The sequence below is a fragment of the Aotus nancymaae genome, unplaced genomic scaffold (genome assembly GCF_030222135.1).
Source record: "Aotus nancymaae isolate 86718 unplaced genomic scaffold, 86718_ANA_hifiasm-v0.15.2.pri h1tg000010l, whole genome shotgun sequence".
Classification (NCBI taxonomy): domain Eukaryota; kingdom Metazoa; phylum Chordata; class Mammalia; order Primates; family Aotidae; genus Aotus; species Aotus nancymaae.
The window spans coordinates 41963239-41990252 of NW_026988421.1; the positions used below are offsets into that span (position 1 = coordinate 41963239).

At 38.7% G+C, this 27014-nt stretch overlaps 1 protein-coding gene and 1 long non-coding RNA gene across 13 annotated transcripts in view; one reads left to right on the plus strand and one right to left on the minus strand.

The window, feature by feature from the left end:
• Window positions 1-27014, plus strand: part of RNLS (renalase, FAD dependent amine oxidase) — a 398113-nt gene that overhangs the window by 239159 nt on the left and 131940 nt on the right. For all 12 annotated transcript variants that reach the window (XR_010341781.1, XR_010341784.1, XR_010341783.1 and 9 more), the window contains exon 6: window positions 23495-23670. Coding sequence is in view for 6 of the 12 variants with exons in the window: in XM_064374129.1 (XP_064230199.1) it covers window positions 23495-23670 (176 nt within the window). In the remaining 6 variants the exon portion in view is untranslated. The remainder of the gene's footprint in view (window positions 1-23494; window positions 23671-27014) is intronic.
• Window positions 8530-27014, minus strand: part of LOC135274003 (uncharacterized) — a 123538-nt gene continuing 105053 nt past the window's right edge. The window contains exons 2-5 of the long non-coding RNA XR_010341790.1: window positions 26404-27007; window positions 16131-16186; window positions 10410-12498; window positions 8530-8970 (exon numbers count right to left, since the gene is read on the minus strand). This is a non-coding gene — a long non-coding RNA (uncharacterized LOC135274003). The remainder of the gene's footprint in view (window positions 8971-10409; window positions 12499-16130; window positions 16187-26403; window positions 27008-27014) is intronic.

Here is a 27014-nt window from a genome sequence, read left to right on the forward strand (position 1 = left end):
TAGCCCCCTACCTCCAGGGACATAATATAGAAGAAAGTAAAACAAGTACTTTTTCTCAAAGATGACAGGATGAAAGTGAAATACATAAAGGGAAGGACTGTCAGTAAAACCATCTTTTCTTTGCACGGCCCATGCCATCATTTTTACTTCCAGAAATTTATTCTTCAATTAAAACTGTAAAATTGTGTTGAATGAAGATAAATACTACAGAAGTCCCTGCTGTAGATAAAGCTGGACGTAACAATATTGCCCAGCAAGTATTTGGTGAGGAGTGTTCTCATAGCTGAATTTTTGCTTCTGTAACCTATATGTAAGAACTAGATCTGAGATTTTTAAAAACAAAGTAAAATCTGCAGGTGGTCCCTCTGAATAGTGAGGCCTAGTTCTTGACCTGGGACCAGTAGTAGACATGCAGCCAAGGAGGTAGAATGCCAAAAGGCAGAGTGCTATGTGCTCCTTTGGCTTGGCTCTGCTAGCAAGAAAGAAGAGGAGAGAGACATCAGGAGCATATTTACTTCTCTCTCAGCCTCCCTTTCCCCTCCCTTCTCTCTCCCTGGCTATCTTTCATCATCCAGAGAAAGTTAGATTTTTTGCTGGACTTACTAATATGATTGGCATGCTCTTCATTACAGGTACTGCTGCGCCTGGGAGCCATATAAAAGGGCTAAATTATAATAACTCTCAAAGCTAGAGGGCAGGATAGTTGAGCGAGTTCCAAACAGAGTGGAGAAGGGCAAACGTACCATCAACCTCCACCGTCATGAGAAAGGAGAGCTGACCACTACCCCTCAAACTAAGGTCCTCCCCTTTACTTAGAACATTCATTTGCACACACATCAGTACTATACTGTTTAGTGGATCATGGTTCTGTGATTACTTTGCATGTGTTTCATTTCCCCCAGTAAGATGTAAACTCTTGAAGGACCTTAATACTGTGTCTCATGGCAACAAACGCTAGACACCAGGATGCTGATTTGATTGAATCAATAATTGAAGAAATATTTCACCCATTTCTTTTTGGTCTTGGTCTCTAACAATAAGGCCTGCCACTTCTTAAATGTCTTTAGTCCTCTATTTCCCTGTCAGAGATAGAATTTAGAGATGGCCTTTGGGGAACCCAACCTCTGTCTCTTGATACATACTGCCAAAAATATAATTTTTCAGTTGGAAAAGTCTCTGGTGTGTTTGCATGTGAATAAGGGTGTCCCAGGAGTTTAAACTTTTTTTTTTTTTTTTTTTTTTGAGACGGAATTTCGCTCTTGTTACCCAGGCTGGAGTGCAATGGCGCGATCTCGGCTCACTGCAACCTCCGCCTCCTGGGTTCAGGCAATTCTCCTGCCTCAGCCTCCTGAGTAGCTGGGATTACAGGCACGCGCCACCATGCCCAGCTAATTTTTTGTATTTTTAGTAGAGACGGGGTTTCACTATGTTGACCAGGATGGTCTCGACTTGACCTCGTGATCCACCTGCCTCGGGCTCCCAAAGTGCTGGAATTACAGGCGTGAGAGTTTGAACTTTTAATATAAAGTTGTGAGAGCAAACCTAGGAGCAGAGATGCTGTGTACCTAAGAATGTACATTCTTCATTTGGCTACAGAAGTAGAAAATTAGAAATGGGTGAGAAATTTGGCTCAGAAGTGGAAAAAAATAGCTAATTTTCCCCATATATCCAATTTTTCCCATATATCCAATTTTAAACAAATTTAAAAATGCATTTGTTCCCCAGTGCTTTGTTAAGTTTCTGTTATGCTATACTAAATACTTAATATGGTTTAGGATTTTTTTCAGAGATAACTATTCTGGTTCATTATTATTAAATAGTACCAGTCTATTTTAATTGCTGTAGTTTTACAATATATTTAAATATATGACAAAGTAAGTGTCTACTCATTGAATTTCGTTACAAAAGATTTTAAATATTGTATTTTATCTTTACAGTCATTTTGTCAAATTATAAAGGATGTTACAGAATTAATTAAAAATCATTTTTCTTACTGGTTATCACTGATATATAGGGAAATCAGTTTTATATACAAATCTTTCAACTTGATCAAGTTTATTTGATTCACTATTGTTTTCAACCATGTTTTTCTTTTTTCTAATAATTATACATATTTTTTCCATTTTTTATCTTATTGTACCAACCAGAGCAGTGTTAAATACTATTGGTGTTACTAAGAATTTAGTTTCTGATTTTATTATACAAACCTGTATTATTTAATTATAAAGTATGCCATAAACTATCAGCTTAAGAGAGGTATTCTATTTCATTTTGAGGAAGTTACTTTTATTTCATATTTTCTCTATTTTTCTCATGAATTAAGTGTTCATAGGTGCCTTTTTTTTTAATTTAAAACTTTATTATTTTGAACTATCAACTTGTTAAAAATCATTTTTATTTTTTTTATTTTTTTCAAGTATGATTTTTTTTTTAATTGTGTTTTAGGTTTTGGGGTACATGTGAAGAACATGCAAGATTGTTGCATAGGTGCATACATGGCAGTGTGATTTGCTGCCTTCCTCCCCTTCACCTATATGTGGCATTTCTCCCCATGCTACTCTCCTCAACTCCCCACCCCCTGCTGTCCCTCCCTTATTTCCCCCCAACAGACCTCAGTGTATAGTGCTCCCCTCCCTGTGTCCATGTGTTCTCATTGTTCAACACCTGCCTATGAGTGAGAACATGTGGTGTTTGATTTTGTGTTCTTGTGTCAGTTTGCTGAGAATGATGTTTTCCAGGTTCATCCATGTCCCTACAAAGGACGAAAACTCATCGTTTTTGATGGCTGCATAATATTCCATGGTGTATATGTGCCACATTTTCCCTGTCCAGTCTATCATCGATGGGCATTTGGTTTGGTTCCAGATCTTTGCTGTTGTAAACTGTGCTGCAATGAAGATTCGTGTGTATGTGTCCTTATAGTAGAACAATTTATAATCCTTTGGATATATACCCAGTAATGGGATTGCTGGGTCAAATGGAATTTCTATTTGTAGGTCCTTGAGGAATCGCCACACTGTCTTCCATAATGGTTGAACTAATTTACACTCCCACCAACAGTGTAAAAGTGTTCCTATTTCTCCACATCCTCTCCAGCATCTCTTGTCTCCAGATTTTTTTAATGATCGCTGTTCTAACTGGCGTGAGATGGTATCTCAATGTAGTTTTGATTTGCATTTCTCTAATGACCAGTGATGATGAGCATTTTTTCATATGTTTGTTGGCCTCATGTATGTCTTCTTTTGTAAAGTATCTGTTCATATACCTCGCCCACTTTTGAATGGGCTTGTTTTTTTCTTGTAAATCTGTTTTAGTTCGTTGTAAATTCTGGATGTCAGCCCTTTGTCAGATGGGTAAGCTGCAAAAATTTTTTCCCATCCTGTTGGTTGCCGATTCACTCTAATGACTGTTTCTTTTGCCGTGCAGTAGCTGTGGAGTTTGATTAGGTCCCATTTGTCTATTTTGGCTTTTGTTGCCAATGCTTTTGGTGTTTTGGTCATGAAGTCCTTGCCTACGCCTATGTCTTGAATGGTTTTGTCTAGGTTTTCTTCTACGGTTTTTATGGTGTTACGTCTTATGTTTAAGTCTTTAATCCATCTGGAATTAATTTTAGTGTAAGGTGTCAGGAAGGGGTCCAGTTTCTGCTTTCTGCATATGGCTAGCCAGTTTTCCCAACACCATTTATTAAACAGGGAATCCTTTCCCCATTGCTTGTTTTTGTCAGGTTTGTCAAAGATTGGATGGTTGTAGATATGTTGTGTTGCCTCCAAGGCCTCTGTTCTGTTCCATTGGTCTATATCTCTGTTTTGGTACCAGTACCATGCTGTTTTGATTACTGTAGCCTTGTAGTATAGTTTGATATCCGGTAGTGTGATGCCTCCCACTTTGTTCTTTTTGCTTAGAATTGACTTGGCTATGTGGGCTCTCTTTTAGTTCCATATGAAATTTAAGGTGGTTTTTTCCAGTTCTGTGAAGAAGGTCATTGGTAGCTTGATGGGGATAGCGTTGAATCTGTAAACTACTTTGGGCAGTATGGCCATTTTCACGATATTGATTCTTCCTAACCATGAACATGGAATGTTTCTCCATCTGTTTGTGTCCTCTCTTATTTCGTTGAGTAGTGGTTTGTAGTTCTCCTTGAAGAGGTCCTTTACGTTCCTTGTTAGTTGTATTCCTAGGTATTTTATTCTCTTTGTAGCAATTGTGAATGGCAGTTCGTTCTTGATTTGGCTCTCTTTAAGTCTGTTATTGGTGTATAGGAATGCTTGTGATTTTTGCACATTGATTTTGTATCCTGAGACTTTGCTGAAGTTGCTTATCAGTTTCAGGAGATTTTGGGCTGAGACGATGGGGTCTTCTAGATGTACAATCATGTCATCTGCAAATAGAGACAATTTGACTTCCTCCTTTCCTAATTGAATACCCTTTATTTCTTTTTCTTGCCTGATTGCTGTGGCTAGAACTTCCAGTACTATATTGAATAGGAGTGGTGAGAGAGGGCATCCTTGTCTAGTGCCAGATTTCAAAGGGAATGCTTCCAGTTTTTGCCCATTCAGTATGATATTAGCTGTTGGTTTGTCGTAAATAGCTTTTATTATTTTGAGATACGTTCCATCAATACCTAGTTTATTGAGGGTTTTTAGCATAAAGGGCTGTTGAATTTTGTCGAAGGCCTTCTCTGCATCAATTGAGATAATCATGTGGTTTTTGTCTTTGGTTCTGTTTATGTGGTGAATTATGTTCATAGACTTGCGTATGTTGAACAAGCCTTGCATCCCCGGGATGAATCCTACTTGATCATGGTGGATAAGCTTTTTGATGTGCTGTTGCAATCGGCTTGCCAGTATTTTATTGAAGATTTTTGCATCTATGTTCATCATGGATATTGGCCTGTAGTTTTCTTTTCTTGTTGAGTCTCTGCTGGGTTTTGGTATCAGGATGATATTGGTCTCATAAAATGATTTGGGAAGGATTCCCTCTTTTTGGATTATTTGGAATAGTTTCAGCAGGAATGGTTCCAGCTCCTCTTTGTATGTCTGGTAGAATTCGGCTGTGAACCCATCTGGACCTGGGCTTTTTTTGGGTGGTAGGCTCTTAATTGCTGCCTCGACTTCAGACCTTGTTATTGGTCTATTCAGGGTTTCGACTTCTTCCTGGTTTAGGCTTGGGAGGAGGCAACTGTCCAGGAATTTATGTATTTCTTCCAGGTTTTCTAGTTTATGTGCACAGAGTTGTTTGTAATAATCTCTGATGATGGTTTGAATTTCTGTGGAATCTGTAGTGATATACCCTTTATCATTTTTTATTGCATCTATTTGGTTATTCTCTCTTTTCTTTTTTATTAATCTGGCTAGTGGTCTGTCTATTTTGTTGATCTTTTCAAAAAACCAGCTCCTGGATTTATTGAGTTTTTGAAAGGTTTTTCGTGTCTCTATCTCCTTCAGTTCTGCTCTGACCTTAGTTATTTCTTGTCTTCTGCTAGCGTTTGAGTATTTTTGATCTTGCTCCTCTAGCTCTTTCAATTTTCACAATAGGGTGTCAATTGTAGATCTCTCCTTGCTTCTCATGTGGGCACTTATTTCTATATATTTTCCTCTAGAGACTGCTTTAAATGTGTCCCAGAGATTCTGGTATGTGGTGTCTTCGTTCTCGTTGGTTTCGAAGAACATCTTTATTTCTGCCTTCATTTCATTGTTTATCCAGTCAACATTCAAGAGAAAGTTGTTCAGTTTCCATGAAGCTGTGCGTTTCTGGGTTGGTTTCTGAATTCTGAGTTCTAACTTGATTGCATTGTGGTCTGAGAGACTGTTGGTTATGGTTTCCGTTCTTTTGCATTTGCTGAGGAGTGATTTACTTCCAATTATGTGGTCAATTTTAGAGTAGGTGTGATGTGGTGCTGAGAAGAATGTATATTCTGTGGATTTGGGCTGGAGAGTTCTGTAAATGTCTATTAGGTTTGCTTGGTCCAGGTCTGAGTTCAAGTCCTGGATATCCTTATTAATTTTCTGTCTCGTTGATCTGTCTAATATTGACAATGGTGTGTTAAAGTCTCCCACTATTATTGTGTGGGAGTCTAAGTCTCTTTGTAAGTCATTCAGAACTTGCCTTATGTATCTGGGTGCTCCTGTATTAGATGCATATATATTTAGGATCGTTAGCTCTTCTTGGTGCATTGATCCTTTTACCATTATGTAATGTCCTTCTTTGTCTCTTTTGATCTTTGTTGCTTTAAAGTCTATTTTATCAGATATGAGAATTGCAACTCCTGCTTTTTTTTGCTCTCCATTTGCTTGGTAAATCTTCCTCCATCCCTTTATTTTGAGCCTTTGTGTATCCTTGCATGTGAGATGGGTTTCCTGGATACAGCACACTGATGGGTTTTGGCTTTTTATCCAATTTGCCAGTCAGTATCTTTTGATTGAGGCATTTAGTCCATTTACGTTTAGGGTTAATATTGTTATGTGTGAATTTGATACTGCCATTTCGATGCTAGCCGGCTGTTTTGCCCATTAGTTGATGCAGATTCTTCATTGTGTTGATGCTCTTTACCATTTGGTATGTTTTTGGAGTGGCTGGTACTGGTTGTTCCTTTCTATGTGTAGTGCCTCTTTCAGGAGCTCTTGTAAAACAGATCTGGTGGTGATGAAATCTCTGAGTACTTGCTTGTTCACAAAGGATTTTATTTTTCCTTCACTTATGAAGCTTAGTTTGGCTGGATATGAAATTCTGGGTTGAAAGTTCTTTAAGGATGTTGAATATTGGCCCCCACTCTCTTCTGGCTTGTAGGGTTTCTGCTGAGAGATCTGCTGTGAGTCTGATGGGCTTCCCTTTGTGGGTAACCCGACCTTTCTCTCTGGCTGCCCTTAGCATTTTCTCCTTCATTTCAACCCTGGTGAATCTGACGATTATGTGCCTTGGGGTTGCTCTTCCTGAGGAATATCTTTGTGGTGTTCTCTGTATTTCCTGGACTTGAATTTTGGCCTGCCTTGCTAGGTTGGGGAAGTTTTCCTGGATAATATCCTGAAGAATGTTTTCCAGCTTGGATTCATTCTCTTCATCACATTCAGGTACACATATCAAACGTGGATTAGGTCTTTTCACATAGTCCCATATTTCTTGTTGACTTTGTTCATTCCTTTTTACCCTGTTTTCTCTAATCTTGCCTTCTCGTTTTATTTCATTGAGTTGATCTTCGACCTCTGATATCCTTTCTTCTGCTTTGTCAATTCGGCTGTTGAAATTTGTGCATGCTTCGCGAAGTTCTCATGTTGTGTTTTTCAGCTCCATCAATTCACTGATATTCCTCTCTAAGTTGTCCATTCTCGTTATCATTTCGTCAAATCTTTTTTCAAGGTTCTTAGTTTCTTTGCATTGGGTTAGAACATGTTCTTTTAGCTCACGGAAGTTTCTTATTACCGACCTTCTGAAGCCTGATTCTGTCATTTCATCACACTCATTCTCCATCCAATCTTGTTCCCTTGCTGGTGAGGAGTTGTGATCCCTTGTAGGAGGAGAGGTGTTCTGGTTTCGGGTGTTTTCATCCTTTTTGCACTGGTTTCTTCCCATCTTTGTGGATTTATCCACCTGTTGACTTTGTAATTGCTGACTTTCTGATTGGGTCTCCGAGTGGACGTCCTGTTTGTTGATGATGAAGTTATTTCTGTTTCTTAGTTTTTCTTTTAACTGTCTGGCCTCTCTGCTGTAGGACTGCTGAGGTCGACTCCAGGCCCTGCTTGCCTGGGGATCACTTGCAGCAGCTGCCAAACAGTAAAGGTTGCTACCAGTTTCTTCTTCTGCTTTGTCCCAGAAGAATACCTGCCAAATGTCAGTCTGAGCTCTCCTTTATGAGGTGACTCTTTGGATATACGGGGGTCAGGGAGCTACTTGAGGAAACAGTCTGTCCTTTATAGTAGCTCAGGTACTGAGCTGTGAGCGCCATTGTTCATTCAGAGCTGCTGGGCAGGTAAGTTTTAGTCTGCAGCAGCAGAACTCATAAACCCCTTTTTTTTCCCCAGGTGTTCTGTCCCAGGGAGTTAGGGCTTTATGAGTTTCCACTGTGCTGCTGCCTTTTTTTTTCTTCAGGGCTGCCCTGCCCACAAGGAGTCAGCCTAGTCACTCTCTGCCTGCAGAGGCTTCGCTGAGCTGCTGTGTGCTCCGCCCAGCTGCCGTGTGAACTTCCCTGCAGTCCTGTTTATATGGGTGTAGTTAGAACTGCCTCGGCAATGGTGGCCCATCTCTGTAATGATGGACTCTCTCTGTAATGGCGGGTTGCCTCGGCAGTGGCGGACTGCCTCCGTAGTGGTGGAGTGCCTCGGTAATGACGGAAGCCCCTCCCCTACAGAGCTGCACCGTCCCGGGTTCAGCTGTGCTTGCTGTGAAACTCTCAACCCAGAGCGTTTCCAATTGCTGTTTTTTTGTTTTTGTTTTTGTTTTTGTTTTTGTGGGGGTGGGACCGGCCGGGCCTGATCGCCTTGCTCCCTGCCTCAGAGCCTTTTGTTTTTTAGTTGAATGGTCGGCTCTCTCCCAGGTGTCCTAGTCGCCTGTTGAAAAGGCGCCAGGATCTGTGTGATTTCCCATGCGGCGACCCACTGTGCCGGCTGAAACTGTGGCTCTGAGATTCATGGTGCTTTTTTGCCCAGGAATCTCCTGTCCTGGCTCCCTGTTTCAGCTCCCCTTGCTGGCTAAGTGGGGACACAGTCCCGTTTACTCTGCACTGGGAACCGCCATGCCGGGGCACCGGCAAAACAGCCACGCTGGCCAAAACAGCCACAATGGTGACCTGTGGGGCTCCTCCACCTGGGAATCTCCTGGTCTGTGGGCAATAAAAATCCGTCTGGAAATGCAGCGTCCACTCACCCTCTGCACTTTCACTGGGAGCTGCAATCCTGAGCTGCTGCTAACCGGCCATCTTGGATCTTCCTCTGTGCCTTTTAAATATATTTTGTGATCATCCTGTTTTCCTAGTTGTACCTATAATATGACATATTGTCAGAGATTAATTACTAGAAAATCTATATGGTTATTGATGAATTTTTAAAATTAATATGGTTTGTAAACATTTCACTTATGAGTTTTCTTTTTATGGTCATATGTAAGAATGGTCTGTAGTTTAGTATATGTTTATATTTTTAAATGGTGATGTGTGTGTGCAATTGACATTATACTAGCTTAATAATTTGAAATTACAAATAAAGCAACCAGGTCGTGAAGTGTTTTTTAAAAAATTAATGTATTCACTGCATTTTCAATTTATTTTATTTATTTATGTATTTACATATTTATTTGCTTTTTTTTTTTGAGACGGAGTTTCGCTCTTGTTACCCAAGCTGGAGTGCAATGGCGTGATCTCGGCTCACTGCAACCTCCGCCTCCTGGGTTCAAGCAATTCTCCTGCCTCAGCCTCCCAAGTAGCTGGGACTACAGGAGTGCACCACCACTCCCAGCTAATTTTTTTTGTATTTTTAGTAGAGACGGGGTTTCACCATGTTGACCAGGACAGTCTCGATCTCTTGACCTCGTGATCCATCCGCCTCAGCCTCCCAAAGTGCTAGGATTACAGGCGTGAGCCACCGTGCCTGGCATTTATTTGCTCTTTACTGATTTTCTTTTTGCTTGAGTCAATTTGAGTAAGTTTTATTTTTTAAAAAAATTACCTTCTTGCTTTTAAAATCAAAAAAATGTATTCACATGTATCATGTACTTTTGTGGCTTTAAAGAACTTCATCTGCTGTATCCTGTCTGGCAGAGGAAGGCAATGGGAATGCTTGCCTGTCTTTAGGTGGCATGGAAAAAAACAAAAAGAAACAAAATATCTTCCCTGAGATGCCAAACCACAAACCCACCCTTAGGCAAATTTGGTGCCAGAATTCATTCTGCCAGCATATTGTATAAATCTAGTTAAAGTGGTCATGGGCAGTATTGCCCTAAGGCCTCTGGCAGAAACCAAAGCACATTTCTAAAGGAACATTCTTTAAACACAGACACAAAGAATTTCTCAGATAAAGTTCCCAGGAGCATGACTTCACAATAGAAACCCTGTCTCTACTAAAAATACAAAAATTAGCTGGGTATGATGGTGCACACCTGTAGTCTCAGCTACTCAGGAAGCAAGGCATAAGAATCACTTGAACCTGGAAGGTCAAGGTTGCAGTGAGCCAACGTTGTGCCACTGCACTCCAGCCTGGGTGACAGAACAAGATTTGGTCTCAAATTAAAAAAATAAAAAATAAAATAAAATGTCAATTCAATACCTAGAAAATTCTATTCAAGTACACATAAAACACTTATAAGAACTGACTATATATGAGGCCAATCAACAAGTATTATTGTCTTATTCCAATATCATGCTACTATAAAGAACTTCCCTGAGACTGGATAGTTTGTAAAGAACAGAAGTTTAATTGACTTACAGTTCTGCATGGCTGAGGAGGCCTCAGGAAACTTATAATCATGGGAGAAGGTAAAGGGGAAACAAGCTTGGATCCTTCTCACATGTCAGCAGGAGAGAAAGAAGAGTGAGGAGTGAAGGGGGAAGAACCCCTTATAAAAGTATCAGATCTCATGCAAGCTCACTCACTATCACAAAACAGCATGGGGGAAACCACCCTCATGATCTAATCACCTCACACCAGTCTCTCCCCAGACATATGGATATTACAGGGATTATGATTGATGATGAGATTTGGGTGGGGACACAGCCAAACCATATAATTCCACCCCCGGCCCCTCCCAAACTGATGTCCTCACATTTCAAAACACAATCATGCCTTTCCAACAGTCTGCCAAAGTCTTAACTCATTCCAGCATAAACCCAAAAGTCCAAGTCCAAAGTTTCATCTGAGAAAAGGCAAGTCCCTTCCACCTATGAGCCTGTAAAATCAAAAGAAAGTTAGTTACTTCCTATATACAATGGGGGTATAGCCATTGGATAAATGGTCCCATTCCAAATGGGAGAAATTGGCCAAAATAAAGGGTCTACATGCCCCATGCAAGTCTGAAACCCAGCATGGAAGCTATTAAATCTTAAAGCTCCAAAATGATCTCCTTTGACTCTATGTCTCACATCCAGGTCACATTGATGCAAGAGGTGGACTCACACAGTCTTGAGCAGCTTCATCCCTGTGGTTTTGCAAGATTCAGCCCTCCTCCTAGCTGCTTTCACAGGCTGGTATCATGTATCTACAGCTTTTCTAGCTGCATGGTATAAGCTGTCATTGGCTATACCACTCTGGGGTCTAGAGGATGGTGGCCCTCTTCTCACAGCTCCACTAGGCAATGCCCCAGTGAAAACTGTTGGAGGAGAGGCTCTAACTCCACATTTCCCTTCTTCACTGCCTTAGCAGAGTTTTTCCATGAGGGCTCCACTCCTGCAGTGCACTTCTGCCTGAACATCCAGGTGTTTCCATACATCCTCAGAAATCTAGGCAGAGATTCCAAAACCTTAATTATTGACTTCTGTGCACCCACAGGCCAACACCACATGGAAGCCACCAAGGCTTGGGGCTTGCACCCACTGAAGCCATGATCTGAGCTGTACCTCAGCCCCTTTTAGCCACAACTGGAGCTGAAGTGGCTGGGATGCAGGGTGCCACGTCCTGAGGCTGCACAGAGCAGTAGGGTCCCTGGGCCAGCACAGGAAACCATTTTTCCTCCTAGGCCCCCAGGCCTGTAATGAAAGGGACTGTCTCCAAGATCTCAAACATTCCAGGGAGACATTTTCCTCATTGTCTTGGCAATTAACATTCAACTCCTCATTACTTATTCAACTTTCTTCAGCCAGCTTGAATTTCTTCCTAGAAAATGGGTTTTTGTTTTCTGTCACATTATCAGGCTACAAATTTTCCACTTTTATGCTGTTTCCCTTTTAAACATAAATTCCAATTTCAAATCATCTCTTTGTGAATGCATAAAACTGAATGCTTTTAAGAGGACCCAGGTCACTTCTTCAATGCTATGCTGCTTAGAAATTTCTTCAACCAGATGCCCTAAGTCATCTCTCTCAAGTTCAAATTTCCACAGATATCTAGGGCAGGGGCAAAATGCCACCAGTCTATTTGCTAAAGTATGGCAAGAGTGACCTTTGCTCCAGTTCCCAATAAGTTCCTCATCTCCATTTGAGAACTCCTCAGCCTGGACTTCCTTGTCTGTATCACTCTCAGAATTTTGGTCAAAACCACTCAACAAGTCTCTAGGAAGTTCCAAACTTTCCCACATCATCCTCTTTTCTTCTGAGCCCTCCAAACTGTTCCAACTTTTGCCTGTTACCCAATTCCAAATTCTTTTCCACATTTTCAGGTATCTTTATAAGAGTACCCCACTCTCCATGGTACCACTTTACTGTACTAGTCTGTTTTCACACTGCTATGAAGACATACTCGAGACTGGTTAATTTATAAAGAAAAGAGGTTTAATTGACTTACAGTTTTCAATGGCTAGAGAGGCCTCAGGAAACTTACATCATGGCGGAAGGTGAAGAGGAAACAAGCTTGGGCCTTCTCACTTGGCAGCAGGACAGAGAAGAGTGAGGTTGAAAGGGGGAAGAACCTCTTATAAAACCATCAAATCTCATGAGAAGTAACTCACTCACAAGAACAGCATGAGGGAAACTACCCCTATGATCCAATTACCTCACACCAGTTCTCTCCCTAGACACATGAGGATTACAAGGATTACAATTCAAGATGAAATTTGGGTGGGTACATAGCCAAACCACATCAATCATAGACCAACACAATTGGGACAGAATTTCTTTTAAAAACATGTGTTGTTATAAGCAGCATGTAGTTGGATGTGACCCAGTATGACAGTCCTTTTCTTTAAATAAGCAAATTTAACCTGTTAATGGCTACAACTGATATGACCATGAATCTGAGGCAGCTACAGTCCTTATTTCAAAACAAATGTTACTTTCTGTTTGGAGACTAGGCAATTTCTGTAGCTTTTGATTGTAAATATTTAATGCTTAAGTCTTCTAAATCTTACTACTCTTATTAGCAGTAGATGATTATAATGCTGCTGCTACTGCTGAGGTTGCTGCTGTTTTTGTCAACATATGGTGTCCTGACCTTCACTCAAAATTGTAGACTAAAAACTTCTGTGGCTACTTCACACTCATTGGGATGGCTATTATTAAACAATAACAGAACAAAACAGCAAATAAATGTTGGTGAGGATGTGGGAAATTGGAACCCTTGTGCATTGTGGTGGGAATGCAAAATGGTGCAGCCTATGGAAAATGATATGGTTGAGTCATCAAAAAATTAAAGATAGGATTCTCATATGATCCAGCAATTCTACTTCTGAATATCTATCCAAAAGAAGTGAAAGCAGGGACTTGAACTGAATTTGTACAGCAGTGTTCATAGCAGTATCATTTATTTATTTATTTATTTTTATGATTTTTTTTTTTGAGACAGAGTTTCGCTCTCGTTACCCAGGCTGGAGTGCAATGGCACGATCTCGGCTCACTGCAACCTCCGTCTCCTGGGTTCAGGCAATTCTCCTGCCTCAGCCTCCTGAGTAGCTGGGATTACAGGCATGCACCACCATGCCCAGCTAGTTTTTTGTATTTTTAGTAGAGACGGGGTTTCACCATGTTGACCTCGTGATCCACCCGCCTCGGCCTCCCAAAGTGCTGGGATTACAGGCGTGAGCCACCGCACCCGGCCAGCAGTATCATTTATAATACCAACTCGAGTAGAAGCAACTTGAGTGTCCATTAAAGGGTGAATGGATAAGCAAATTGTGATATATACATATGATTGAATATCATTTACCCTTAAGAAGGTGGAAAACTCTGACCTGCTACAAAATATGTGAACTTTGAGGACATTATTCTAAGTAAAATAAACCAGTTACAAAAGGACAAAAATCATATGACTCCAGTTATATGAGGTGCCTAGAGTAGTCAAATTAATACAGACAGAAATAGAATGATGGTTGTCAGGGGCTGGGGGAAAGGGAGAATGGGTACTTATTGTTTAAGGGGTATGGAGTTTCAGTTTAGGACAATGAAAAAGTTTTGGAGACAGATAGTGGTCATTGTGGGTTTTTAAAAAACAAATTCAGGTGGCACATGTGCAGGTTTGTTACATGGGTATATCGTGTAATGCTGGAGTTTTTCAACTCTCTCCCCAGTCCCATCCTCACCCTTTCTGGAGTGCCCAGTGTCTATTATTCTATCTTTATATCCATGTGTACCCATTGATTAGCTCTTACTCATAAGTGAAAACATGGGGGTATTTGATCTTCTGTTTTAATAATTTTTTTGTAAAGGATATGATTTCATTATTTTTATGACTGCATAATATTCTGTGATAGATAGATAGATAGATAGATAGATATAATTTTCTTTATTGAGTTCACAATTGATAGACACTTAGGTTTATTCCCTGACTTTGCTATTATGAATAGTGCTGCAGTGAACATAAGCATGCAGGTGTCTTATGATAAAATGATTTTTTTTTCCTTTGGGTAGATACCCAGTAGTGGGATTGCTGAGTAGAATGGTAGTTCTATTTTTAATTCCTTGTGGAATCTCCACTGTTTTCCATAGGGGTTAAACTAATTTACATTCCCACCAACAGTGTATAAACACTCCCTACTTTCTTCCACCTTGCCAGCATCTGTTGTTTTTTGACTTTTGAAAAAATAGCCATCCTGACTGGTGTGAGATAGTATCTCATTATGGTTTTGATTTGCATTGCTCTGAAGATTAGTGATGTTGAACATTTATTCATATGTTTGTTGACTGCTTGCATTTCTTCTTTTGAGAAGTATCTGTTCATGACCTTGGCCCACTTTTCAATGGAGTTGTTTTGTTTTTCTGGTTGATTTGTTTAAGCTCCTTATAGATTCTAGATATTAGACCTTTGTCAGATGCATCTCCCATTCTGTAAATTGTAGATGATATCTTTGTAGATATCATCTCCCATTCTGTAAATTGACTATTTACTCTGTTAATTAGTTTAAGTAAATCCCATTTGTCTATTTTTATTTTTGTTGCATTTGCTTTTGAGGTTTTAGTCATTATAAATTCTTTCAATATGTCAATATCTAAAGTCATTTTTCCTAGGTTTTCTTCTAGTATTTTTATAGTTACAAGTCTTACATTGAAGTCTTTAATCTATCTTGACTTAATTTTTGTCTATGGTGAAAGGTGGTGTTCAAGTTTCATTATACTGCATATGGCTAGCCAGTTTTCCCCACCTCATTTACTAAATGGGGTGTCCTTTCCCCATTGTTTATTTTTATTGACTTTGTCAAGATCACTTAGTTGTAAGTATGTGGATTTATTTCTAGGTTCTGTATTCTGTTCCACTGGTCTTTGTCTATTTTTGTACCAATGCTGTGCTGTTTTGGGTACTGCAGCCTTGTAGTATCCTTGAATTTGGGTAATGTGATGCTTCCAGCCTTGTTCTCTTAAGATTGCTTTGGCTAATGAGAATTTTTTTTGCTAATTTTGTGAAAAATGATGAAAGTAATTTGGTAGGAACTGCACTGAATCTGTAGATTGCTTTGGGCAGTATAATCATTTTAACAACATTGATTCTTCCTCCGTATGAGCATGGGATGTTTTCCCATTTGTTTGTGTCATCTGTGAGTTCTTTCATCAGTATTTTGTTATTCTCCTTGTATAGGTCTTTTATTAGTTAAATGTATTCCTAGATGTTGTATTTTTTTGTGGCAAATGTAAATGGGGTTGAGTGTTTGATTTGGTTCTCAGCTTCAGTGTTGCTGGTGTATTGAAATGCAACTGATTTTTTATGCATTAGTTTTGTATCCTGAATCTTTACTGAAGTCATTTATCAGGTCTAGAAGTCTTTTGGAGCAATCGTTAGGCTTTCTAGGTACAGGATTATGACATCAGCTAGCAGAGATAATTCTACTTCCTGTTTTCCTATTTGGATTACTTTTATTTCTTTTTCATACCTAATTGCTTTGGCTAGGATTTCCAATACTATGTTGAATAGGAGAAGTGAGAGTAGACATCCTTGTCTTGCTCCCATTCCTAGGGAGTGTATTAGTCAATTTTCATACTGCTGTAAAGAACTGCCAGAGATAATTTATAAAGGAAAGAAATTTAATTGACTAACAGTTCTGCAGGGCTGGGGAGGCCCCAGGAAACTTACAATCATGGCAGAAGGGGAAGCAGGCACATCTTATATGGCAGCACACGAGAGAGCCCCTGTGAAGGAAAAACCATCAAACACTTATAAAACCATCAGATCTTGTGAGAACTCACTATCATGAGAACAGCATGGGGAAACCTGCCCCAATGATCTAATTACCCCCCTCCCTCAATACATGGGAATTACAATGCGAGGTGAGACTTGGGTGGGGACACAGAGCCAAACCATATCAAGGGGAATGCTTTCAACTTTTTCTCATTTAGTATGATGTTAGCCATACATGGCTCTTATCATTTTTAGCTAAGTTCCTTTGATGCCTAGTTTATTGGAGGGTTTTATTGTGAAAGGGTGTTGGATTTTATTTAATGCATTTTTGCATCTATTGAGATAATATAGTATTTGTTTTTAATTTTGTTTATGTGGCAAATCACATTGATTTGTGTATGCTGAACTGTCCTTGCATACCAGAAATAAAATGCACTTGATCATGATCAAATATCTTTTTGATGTGCAGATAGATTCAATTTGCTAGTATTACATTAAGAATGTTTGTGATGGTGTTCATCAGGGATATTGGCTTATAGTTTTCTTTCTTCATTGTGTCCTTGTCAGATTTTGAATGATACTGGTTTCATAGAATGAGTTAGGAAAGAACCCCTCTTCCTCAGTGTTTTGGAGTCGTTTCAGTGAGATTGGTACCAGCTTCTTTGTAGGTCTGGTAGAATTTGGTCATGAGTCTGTCTAGCCCTGGACTTTTTTTTAGTTTGTAGATTTTTTTTATTACTGATTCAATTTTCTAACTCATTATTGGTCTGTTCTGCACTTTAATTTCATCCTGATTCAATCTTGTGAAGCTGTGTGTTTCCAGGAATTTATCCATCTCTAGGTTTTCTAGGTGGTGTGCATAGTGGTATTCATAACAGCTTCTAAGAATCTTTTGTATTTATATAGTATCAGTTGTAATGTCAGCCTTGTCATTTTTTGATTATGCTTTGAATAGTCTCTCTTTTTTCTTGGTTAATCTAGCTACTTATCTATCAATATTGTTTATCCTTTCAGAGAATGAACTTTTCATTTTATTGATCTTTTGTATATTTTTGTCACAATTTTATTTCATTCTACTCTGCTCTTTGTTAATTCTTTTGTTCTTCTAGCTTTGGGTTTGGTTTGTTCTCATCTTTCTAGTTCCTTTAGATGTGAAATAAGGTTGTTAATCTGACGTCTTTCTATCTTTTTGATGTATACACTTAGCAGAATAAATTTTCCTCTTAGCCCTGCTTTTGCTGTATCCCAAGGATTTTGGTATTGTGTCTCTATTTTCACTTGTTTCAAAACATAAAGTCATTCAACAGTTGTTTGTTTAGTTTCCATGTGCTTACATGGTTTTGATAGTTCCTCTTGGTATTATTCCTGATTTTATTCCACTGTGATCTGAGAAGATGCTTGATATGATTTTGATGTTTTTTAATTTATTGAGATTTGCTATATGACCAATTATATAGTCGATTTTAGAGAATGTTCCATGCACAGATGAGAAAAATGTACATTTTGTGGTTGTTGGGTACAGTGTTCTATGGTGTTTACTGGGTCCATTTGGTCAAGAATACAATTTAAGTCCAGATTTTCTTTATTATTTTCTGCCTCAGTGTTCTACCTAGTGCCATCAGTGTGGTGTTGAAACCCCCCACTATTATTGTAAGGCTGTCTGTCTCTTTTAGGTCTAGTAGTATTTGTTTCCTAAATCTTGGTGCTCCAATGTTGAGTGCACATATATTTAAGATAGTAGAATCTTCTTATTGAATTGAACCCTATATCATTATATAATACCCTTCTTTTTTCCTTTTCTTTACTGTGGTTGTTTAAAAGTCTGTTTTATCTCACACAAGAATAGCAACCCTTACTCTTTTTTGTTTTCCATTTATGTGATCGATCTTTCTCCATTCTATTATGTTGAGACTGTGGCTGTCATGTGTGAGATTGGTCTCTTGAAGACAGTAGATGGTTGGGTCTTATTTTTTTTTAATCTAGTTTGCCAATCTGTGTTTCTCAGGTGGGGCTTTTATGCTTTTATGTTCAAGGTTAATACTTATGTGTGAAGTTTTGTTCCTGCCATAGTGTTGTTAGCTAGTTGCTTTGTAGTCTCAATTGTGTAACTGCTTTATAGGATCTGTGTACTTTGGCCTTATATGTGCTTTTATGGTTGCAAGCATCGTTCTTTTGTTTTCATGCTTAGAACTTCTTTGAGCTTTTCTTGTAGGACCACTCTAGTGATGAAGAGTTCCCTTAGCATTTGCTCATCTGGGAAAAACTTTATTTGTCCTTCATTTATGAAGCTTAGTTTAGCAGGATATAAAATTCTTGGCTGACTCTTTTTTCTTAAGAAAGCTAAAAATATACCCCCAGTCTCTTCTTGCCTACAAGGCTTCTACAGAGAAGTCTGCTGTTAGTCTAATGGTATTTCCTTTATGGGTAATTTATCCCTTTTTTTCATTTGCCTTCCTTTGAGATTTTTTCTTTCGTGTTGACCTTGGATAGTCTGATAATTATAGGCCTTGGAGATTATCATCTTGTGTAGTATCTTGCAGTAGTTTTCTAAATTTCTTGTATCTGGATGTTGACCGTTCTAGCAAGGTTAGTGAGATTTTCCTGAATTACTCCCTCAAATATGTTTTCTAGGTTGCTTTATTTTTCTTCTTCTCTCTCAGGAATACCAACCCGTTGTAGGATCATTCACTTTACATAATCCCATGTTTCTCAAAGTCTTTCTTCATTTTTCTAAATTCTTTTTTATTTTTTGTCTGACTGGATTAATTTGAAAGATCAAATTTTCAAGCTCTGAAATTATTTCTTCTGCTTGGTCTAGTCTATTGTTAAAGCTTCCAACTGTATTTTGAAATTCTTTCAGTGAATTTTTTCATTCCAGAAATTCTAATTATTTAGGGATTTGTTGTTATTTGTTTTGTTTTGTTTTTTATGTAGCTATCTCATCTTTCATATCCTGAATTGTTTTTCTAGTTTCTTTGCGTTGGATTTCAACTTTCACTTGGATCTCATTGAGTTTCCTTAAAATCAATATTTTGAATTATTTATCTGCCATTTCAGGCTTTTCATTTTGGTTAGGACCTATTGCTACAGAGCAAATGAAAGACTTCGGAGGTGTCAGTTCATTCTGGGTTTTCTACTGCTAGAGTTCTTGCACTGGTTTCTTCTCATATGAGGGAGCTATCACTGTATTTTTGAATTTACTATCATTTGGATAGGACTTTTACATTTTGTAATTCTTTTTTATCTTGAGGGTATGTTGTATGTTGTGTATGATGATTTGGCTTCTTTTCTGGGTGCTTTCAGAGGACCAAGGTGCTGTATGGGTCCTTCATTGTGGATAGCTTTTGTGTGGTGGCTTTCTCACATGCTGCTGGTTGTAGCAATGTATTCGACATATCAGCCAACACTCTATCTGCTGGTTGGCTAAGGGTGTGGAAGTCTTATCACATACACTAGCACCCAGCCATTATGGCAGCAGGTGTTTTATTTGGTGGTGGAGTTCAAGCTCTAGTCCAGTAGGTGGCACTTAAGAGTAAGAGTGTCTCACCCTCAGGTAGATGGAAGATGAGTGGAAGCACCTACCCTGATGTAGAGAGGAGGAGACTGTGTTGGAGCATGCTTAGGTCTAAAGGTGGCAATGGGTGGAAGATGACACCCTCTCCACAACCTTTCCTAGCCATCAGTGCTGCCCCCTTCACCAGTTGGTGCCACATTCTTTATTTCCTTTGTCCCAAGGGAGACTTTAGTGGGCTATGTTCCCCATTCCCTTCAAGGCAGCCCACACCAAGGGTGAGATCTCCAGGGCTCCCACAGCTCCACAGGAACCCACAAGCCCCCTGTGTTTGCCAGAGACAGAGTGGGTTGTGGGTATGTTTGTGGGGAATCTTGTGGTATGGTGATTCAAAGGCAGAGATTGCCTGGGCAGGGCAATGTCCCCACCACAGGTACACAACCAGTATGGCTCAGTTCATCCATGTCAGTTCAGGTCTAAGGGGAATGTAGGCATGCTTAACATGAGCTGGCCACCTGGTTCTCTGACCCTGAAAAGTTCCCCCAAGTCACCACTGACACCATTGCCCTGGATCCAGAGAGTAGAGGGGCTCCCCAACAGTTTGACAGTCAGTGGATTGTTGCAGAGGTGAAGGAAGCAGAGAAGCACTCCCACCCCATCTTACTACAGGGTTTTGAGTTCCTCAGGGTTTGATCTCTGCCAGACCCTTGCTGATTTTTTTTCTGTACCCCAGCTTTTTCCCCTGGGCACTCTGACAGGTCCTGGATCTCTTCTGTCAGTTTTCCATTTGGAACATGTCCATTCACAGGTAACTTTGATCTTTCTGAAAAGAATTGGCATTCGATGTCACTATCAGCCATCTTGAAAACCAGCAGCTTGATGGTGACTATTATAGAACAAGGTGAATGTACTCAATGCTACTGTATACGTAAAATAGGTTAAAACGTACGTTTTATGTTATATATATTTTACCAAACACATGCAAAAAAAATCAAATCCTGCTTTGCCTATACCCAGGAATAGTGATGTAATGATCACTCTTAATGCTTTGAGAGAAGTCAGTTCTGTTATTCCTTTCTAAAGCTGCTCTTTCAACAGTGTAGAGGTGAAAACAAGAATGTTACCTAGGAATGCCTTCTGTTTGTGTAGCACTTTATATTTGAAGGAAGGCTTTTATGTAGGTAATTCATTTAATCCTCATGGCAGCCTTGTAAGGTCAGTAGTGTTGATCCCTTTTAACTGATGGAAAAACGTGAAGCCTGAGAGATTAAGTTGTCCAAGACTATAGGGCTGTTAAAGGATGCAGAGGTTCAAATACTTATCTTCTGACTCTATAGCCATTGATTTCCCAAAGTAGAGAAATAACTGTCAATTTACTATGAGCTTTACATTTAAAATACCAAAAGCTAGGTGATATTCTTGTTAAACTGAATAAAGAAAAGAAAAAGAAAAATTGCATCATTAACTTCCCAGTGACTAAGAAATAATGATTATGGTGAATTTATGCTCTAAATCCTATTAACATATTTGTGGCTTTTTATACCACTCTATTTTCAAACTTTGGTCACGTTTAAATTCTGTTTGACTTTTTGTGTTTTTAGACTTTAGCTTCTGAAAATACACTTTAGTTTTGGGGTTGGGAGGCTTTTCTTAAAAACCCCCCAACCCCCAAATTAAATTTTTGTTTACAGTCATAGCTAGTCAAATTTTTATCTAAATTTTCAAAATAAACTTACAATTCCAATAAAGATAAGTATCCAGGTTGTTCTCTCATTGTTATGCAATAACTATTTCACTTTAGGTCTTAAATTTCATTTTTTATTGCTCTCCTTGGAGTGGATGGCTAATGTCAATGGGAGAAACCTGGCATCACACCATCACTGGTCTTAGTGACTTTACGAGTTCCCCCTAGAACAAATAGCTGGGTCAGTGCAACCTCCAAATTCTCAGCATGCAGCTAGCATTCATTTTCCTTTGAAGCCTGCCATAGATAAGTCAACTCAGAGCCCCAAGTTTCCTGCTTCAGAATGCTGACCTAGTAGTTGTCTCTGTCACTGGGAAGATGCGGTACTGTATGAAAGAGGGGTGGCATTGATACCCCCTCACTGTGAAAAAGCCTCCCTGAATTTTTTAACTGATAACATAAATAACACTTCCTAAGGCAATATGCAATAGATTTCTCACTGTGTTGGTATTCTGTGAAAGAACTTGAGATTTTCCACTCCTGGGTCCTTCCCTCTGTACAGAACCTATAAAGTCTTCACTGACAGGTTATACATTGAACATTCAAAGAAGTGGCCCCTTTGTTTCCTCTTTCAAGTTGTTCCAGCTACTGTGAGGTGAAAAGACTGCACAGTCCAGCTTACCATTGTATTTACTGCACAAATTCTGAATTCAGGTCCCTCACCTCATGTGAAGGTCTTTGGAAGCATTCACTGTACTTTAAAAAGCTTGCAGCATGTTGGGACTCTTCTCTTGTGTTTTGCCATAAAATTCATAAGCCAGGGTTCATTGTGCTGAGTGCAATGGAAAAATGAAGTCCTTTCACAAAACGTGACTCACAACTATAATTTAGGCAACACTCAGGAAGCCTTTCCCTGGTATCTGGCTTATTGCTTCCATTCCCATAGCTTACATTTATTCTGTGTCAGAAATTGTACTGAGCATTTCATGTGTACTGTGCCATTTAATGCACATCATAGGCCTATGTGGTAGCTACTAACTTATTCTCATTAAAAAAAAAAAACTGAAACATAAAAAGGTTAAGCGGGCACATAGCGGGTAAGCGGCTTATGTCAACTCTTTTTTTCCTGTGTCAGTTGTACTGCCGTAACTCAAATAGATCATTGTATTACCTTTTACAATCCCAAGTTAAAGAATTTCTAGAATCAGGTTTGACTTCTCCCAGTGCCTTACACACTTTAATTTTCTCTTCTCTCAGGAGGGGGAGGTTCCAATTTTCATATTATATTTCATATGTTTCAGATCTATCATTGTTTTCCCCTCAGCTTTCTCTTCTGCATGATTTAAACAAATAATAGCAAGCAAACTCTTGTTAATATTCCTTCCAAGATGGTACTTTCTAATATCTCAGTTACTTTTCTTTCAACTCAAACTTTATTTGATTGCTCTATATTCTACTAAGGAGTCAATGATACAAAGCAGATACTCATTTGTGATTATGAACAAACAGCAAAAAAATCAATGGCAAACAAAAATGGAAAGTTGCTTCATGTTTTCAATGAGGCAGACTTTTATTTTTAATGATGATTAAAACATAAATGGTAATTAAAACGTAGAGGAGAATATTATGAGGACAAGCCTGTTTTTAGAGAGGAGCTTGGTTTCTTTTTGTTCTAACACTTGTGTAATTTCCACAAAATATATTTCAACCTATTAAGCATTAATTGAATGAGACAGGTATTTATTGAACATCACTTTGTTAAGAATATAGACTCTATTTTAAAATGGACACTGCCCTGAAGAGGGCATGAGAGAAGACAAACATAATATATAATTATATCCAAGGCAGTTCATATTAAATCCTCTTCTACCCTTTCTTACAGTTCTTTAGCAAGACCTGACAATTTGTTCACTAAAACTTGTCTTGAATCTGTCTTCCTCTTTAGAGAAGTTTGATTTTAATTTCAGAAATAGCCTAATTTGTGCTTTAAAGATTGGAATAAAGTTTTTCCTCCATTTATTGCCTGATTATTGTGATCAATTCTTAAATCTGAATTGAAATCCCGAGAGATGCTTGAATGCTACCCACTTTAAGATGCATCTTTATGATCCTCTTATGCCACAGAGTCATCAGAAATTGGGCCTTCCCTTGTGATTCACACCACTGTCCCATTTGGAGTTACATACTTGGAACACAGCATTGAGGATGTGCAGGAGTTAATCTTCCAGCAGCTGGAAAACATTTTGCCAGGTTTGCCTCAGCCAATTGCTACCAAATGCCAGAAATGGAGACATTCACAGGTAATCAAAGAATCCAGTGGTCTAAGCACAACAATTTTCTTAATAGGCTAACAGAACTGATGTTACTTCTTTATCCTTTGCATTCTCTAGTAAAAGAAATTATGTGATCTTTGGAGCAAATATGTGTTTGCTCAATACATAAATATAACTTCTACAGGTTTTATTGTCCTATTTTTCAACAAGAAGTGTATACAATTTTCACCAATGTTATCTTCAAATTCTAGCATCTCAAGACTTACAAATCTTGATATTCTGGGGTCTTCACTTCAGAGAAGGCAGGTTATATATCCAAGTACAGCTGTTTCTTTGGGGTTTTTCTAGATCAGTACTGTGAATATTTAGAAACCACTGTACCCTCCCAAAATTTTGCAATATGTCAAATCAACCTTGTAAGTATATTTTGCTACCACAATTTTCATTTTTATTAAGTTTCCACTTTGGTTTTGACTGCTGCCAGCTGAGCTCTCTGGGGAGAGAGGTAAGTACCTGCATAGGACAGCTAGTTGAGCTATTTTTCATGGTTAGATAAACCTTATGATCACTCTACTAGTTCAGACTTAAAGCTCTTTATACTAAGTAAATATTGAGTTTTTTTTAAATTTCTGCATATTTCAATGGAAGTGAGTATTCACAGAAAAAGTATTTTGATCCATAAACTCAATAGTGAAGTCATTTAGCAGACAATAGGGCAAAGGGCAGATAGAGTAGAAAAAGCAGTGAGTGGTCGATTTATTTCCTGGGATTTCTGAGCCTATTGATGAACTGATTTATCAGCCCTATTGGTTATCCAAACTGTGAAGCCTTTAGAAGAAGTAGTGTTGTGGGAAGTTGCAGTTGGTTTTATATATTTTAAAGGACTTTCTAAAATCAGAGTAAATAGTAAATTACTTCCTAAAATATTACAGCAGGTTTATGTTTTACTCATATCTTCTCTAGTTAAATTATACAGTGAACCTTTGGGGAAAATATTTACTTAAACATGTCATGGTCACCTTAGAAGACTTTACTTTTTCCTTTTAAAGGCATTGAAAAACCTGAATAGCTATTATCTTTAAGTGATATTGAACTCAATTTTAAGTTGGCTTGAAAAAGAAAAAGTCTACATTGGCTGCAAAACCTAAAAGGGAATAAGTTATCATCCAGACTTAGATGTTTGCATATTCCACTATTCATATACTTCTCATAGTACCTTGAGGATCATTTTACAGAACATAACATTGTCATTTATGGTGGAAATATTACCTAAATTGTGTTTCATTCATATATGTATGAACATCACCTTAAAAAAAAGAATAATTAATGAAAAGTCTAGCTATTTAATATCCTCAGTTGAGGCTTTCATGGAGCTGCTGTTCCCTGCTTCAAGCAATGTTGGTTGGTGTGAATGACCCATTCTAGACCCCTCAGGCTTGATTTCTCTATTCATTTTATATTCCCCCTTTTTCTCTTCTTTAGTGACCCTTAACATTGCATCCTGCCACTTAGGGGATGTGGAGGGTAGAGAGGAAGAAGAAAAAGGAACAGGTAGAGCAATAAGGAGCAGCTATAGTGTGCCAGGCCTGAAACTGGGCAATTCAAAGATGGGATCTTATTTAATATCAAAAGTAGGCTTACAAACGACAGTGAGATACCACTACACACCTAGAATGGCCAAAATCCAGCACACTGGCAACACCAAAGATGTGGAGGAATAGGAACTCTCATTCATTGCTGGTGGGAATATAAAATGGCACAGCCACTTTTGATGACAATTTGGCAGTTTCTTATAAAACCAGATATTATCTCACTATACAAATTAGCAATCACCTCCTTGGTATTTACCCAAGAGAGTTGAAAAGTTATGTCCACAAAAAAAGCCTGCACATGGATGTTTATAGCAGCTTTGTTCATAATTGCCACAGCTTGGAAGTAACCAAAATGTCCCTCAGTAGGTGAATGGATAAATAAATGGTGGTATATCCAGAAAATGGAACATTATTCAGCACTGAAAAGGAATGCCATTAACTAACATGGAGGAAATTTAAATGCATATTATTAAGTGAAAGATGCCAATCTGAAAAAGCTACATATTGTATGATTTCAACTATATATGGCATTCTAGAAAAGGCAAAAAAATGGAGACAGTAAAAAGATCAGTGGTTACTCGGGGTTGAGGGTGAGGGAGGAATTACTAGACAGAGCAGAGAGAATTTCTAGGGCAGCAAAAATTTATGTCTGATACTATAGTGGTAGATAAATGTCATTACTCATTTGTCTAAACTCATAGAATGTACAATACTAAGAGTGAACACTAATGTAAACTATGAACTTGGAGTGATAAAGATGCATCAGTGTTGATTCATCAGTTGTAACAAATGTGCCAAGCTGGTAGGGGATGTTGATAATAGGGGAGGCTGTGCATGTGTGGGAGGGTAGGGGGTGTATTAGAAATCTCTATACCTTCCTCTCAGTTTTGCTGTGAACTTAAAACTGTTCTGAAAAAAAAACAAAGTCAATTTAAAAAAAGAAAAAATTCAAATTAAAAATGTATCTAGTGGTAAAGATAAACCCTAAATAGATTATTTTAAAAATATATATTTTTAAAGCAGTCTTATGAGTTTGTTAGTTTTAACTCCCTATAGCAATGAGCACACAAAGCCTCAGAGAGATGAAATAACTTCCTTAAATCCCCACGGCTAATAATGACAAAACCAGTCTACCTGCCTCTCAAGTCCTTTCCTCCTCTTCACTCACCTTCTATTTCCTATTGTTGTAATGACTTCTCAAAAACTTGGTAGTGGAAAACAACACAAATTTATTATCTTAAAGTTCTGTAGGTCAGAGTCTAAAGTGGATCTCACTGGGATAAAATCCAGGTATGGTCAGGGCTGTATTCCTTTCTAGAGGCCCTAGGAGAGAATCCATTTTCTTGCCTTTGTCACCTTCTAGAAGCTGCCCGCATTCCTCTGCTTGAGATTCTTTCCATCTTCAAAGCCAGCAACAGCAGGTCAAATCCTTCTTCCACTCTGACCTTTTCTTCTACCTCACTCTTGTGATGACATTGGGCCCACCTGGGTGATACAGGATACTCTACCCATCTCAGTTCAGCTGATTCATAATTTTAATCCATCTGCAACCTAAAATCTTCCTTTCCATGTAACATAACATATGTGTAGGTTCCAAGAATTAAGGTGTGGATGTCTGTGGTAGGGGCATTATTTCTGCCTGCCACACCCTCCTTTCTCAAAATCCCTTGATGGATCCCTTTATGAGGCATTGTCTCCCTCTTCCTCATAAAACTTCTGGAGAGAGCATCAGCCATGTAAGGCTCAAGCCACCATAAAGGAGCAGCCGCTATCTGCAAA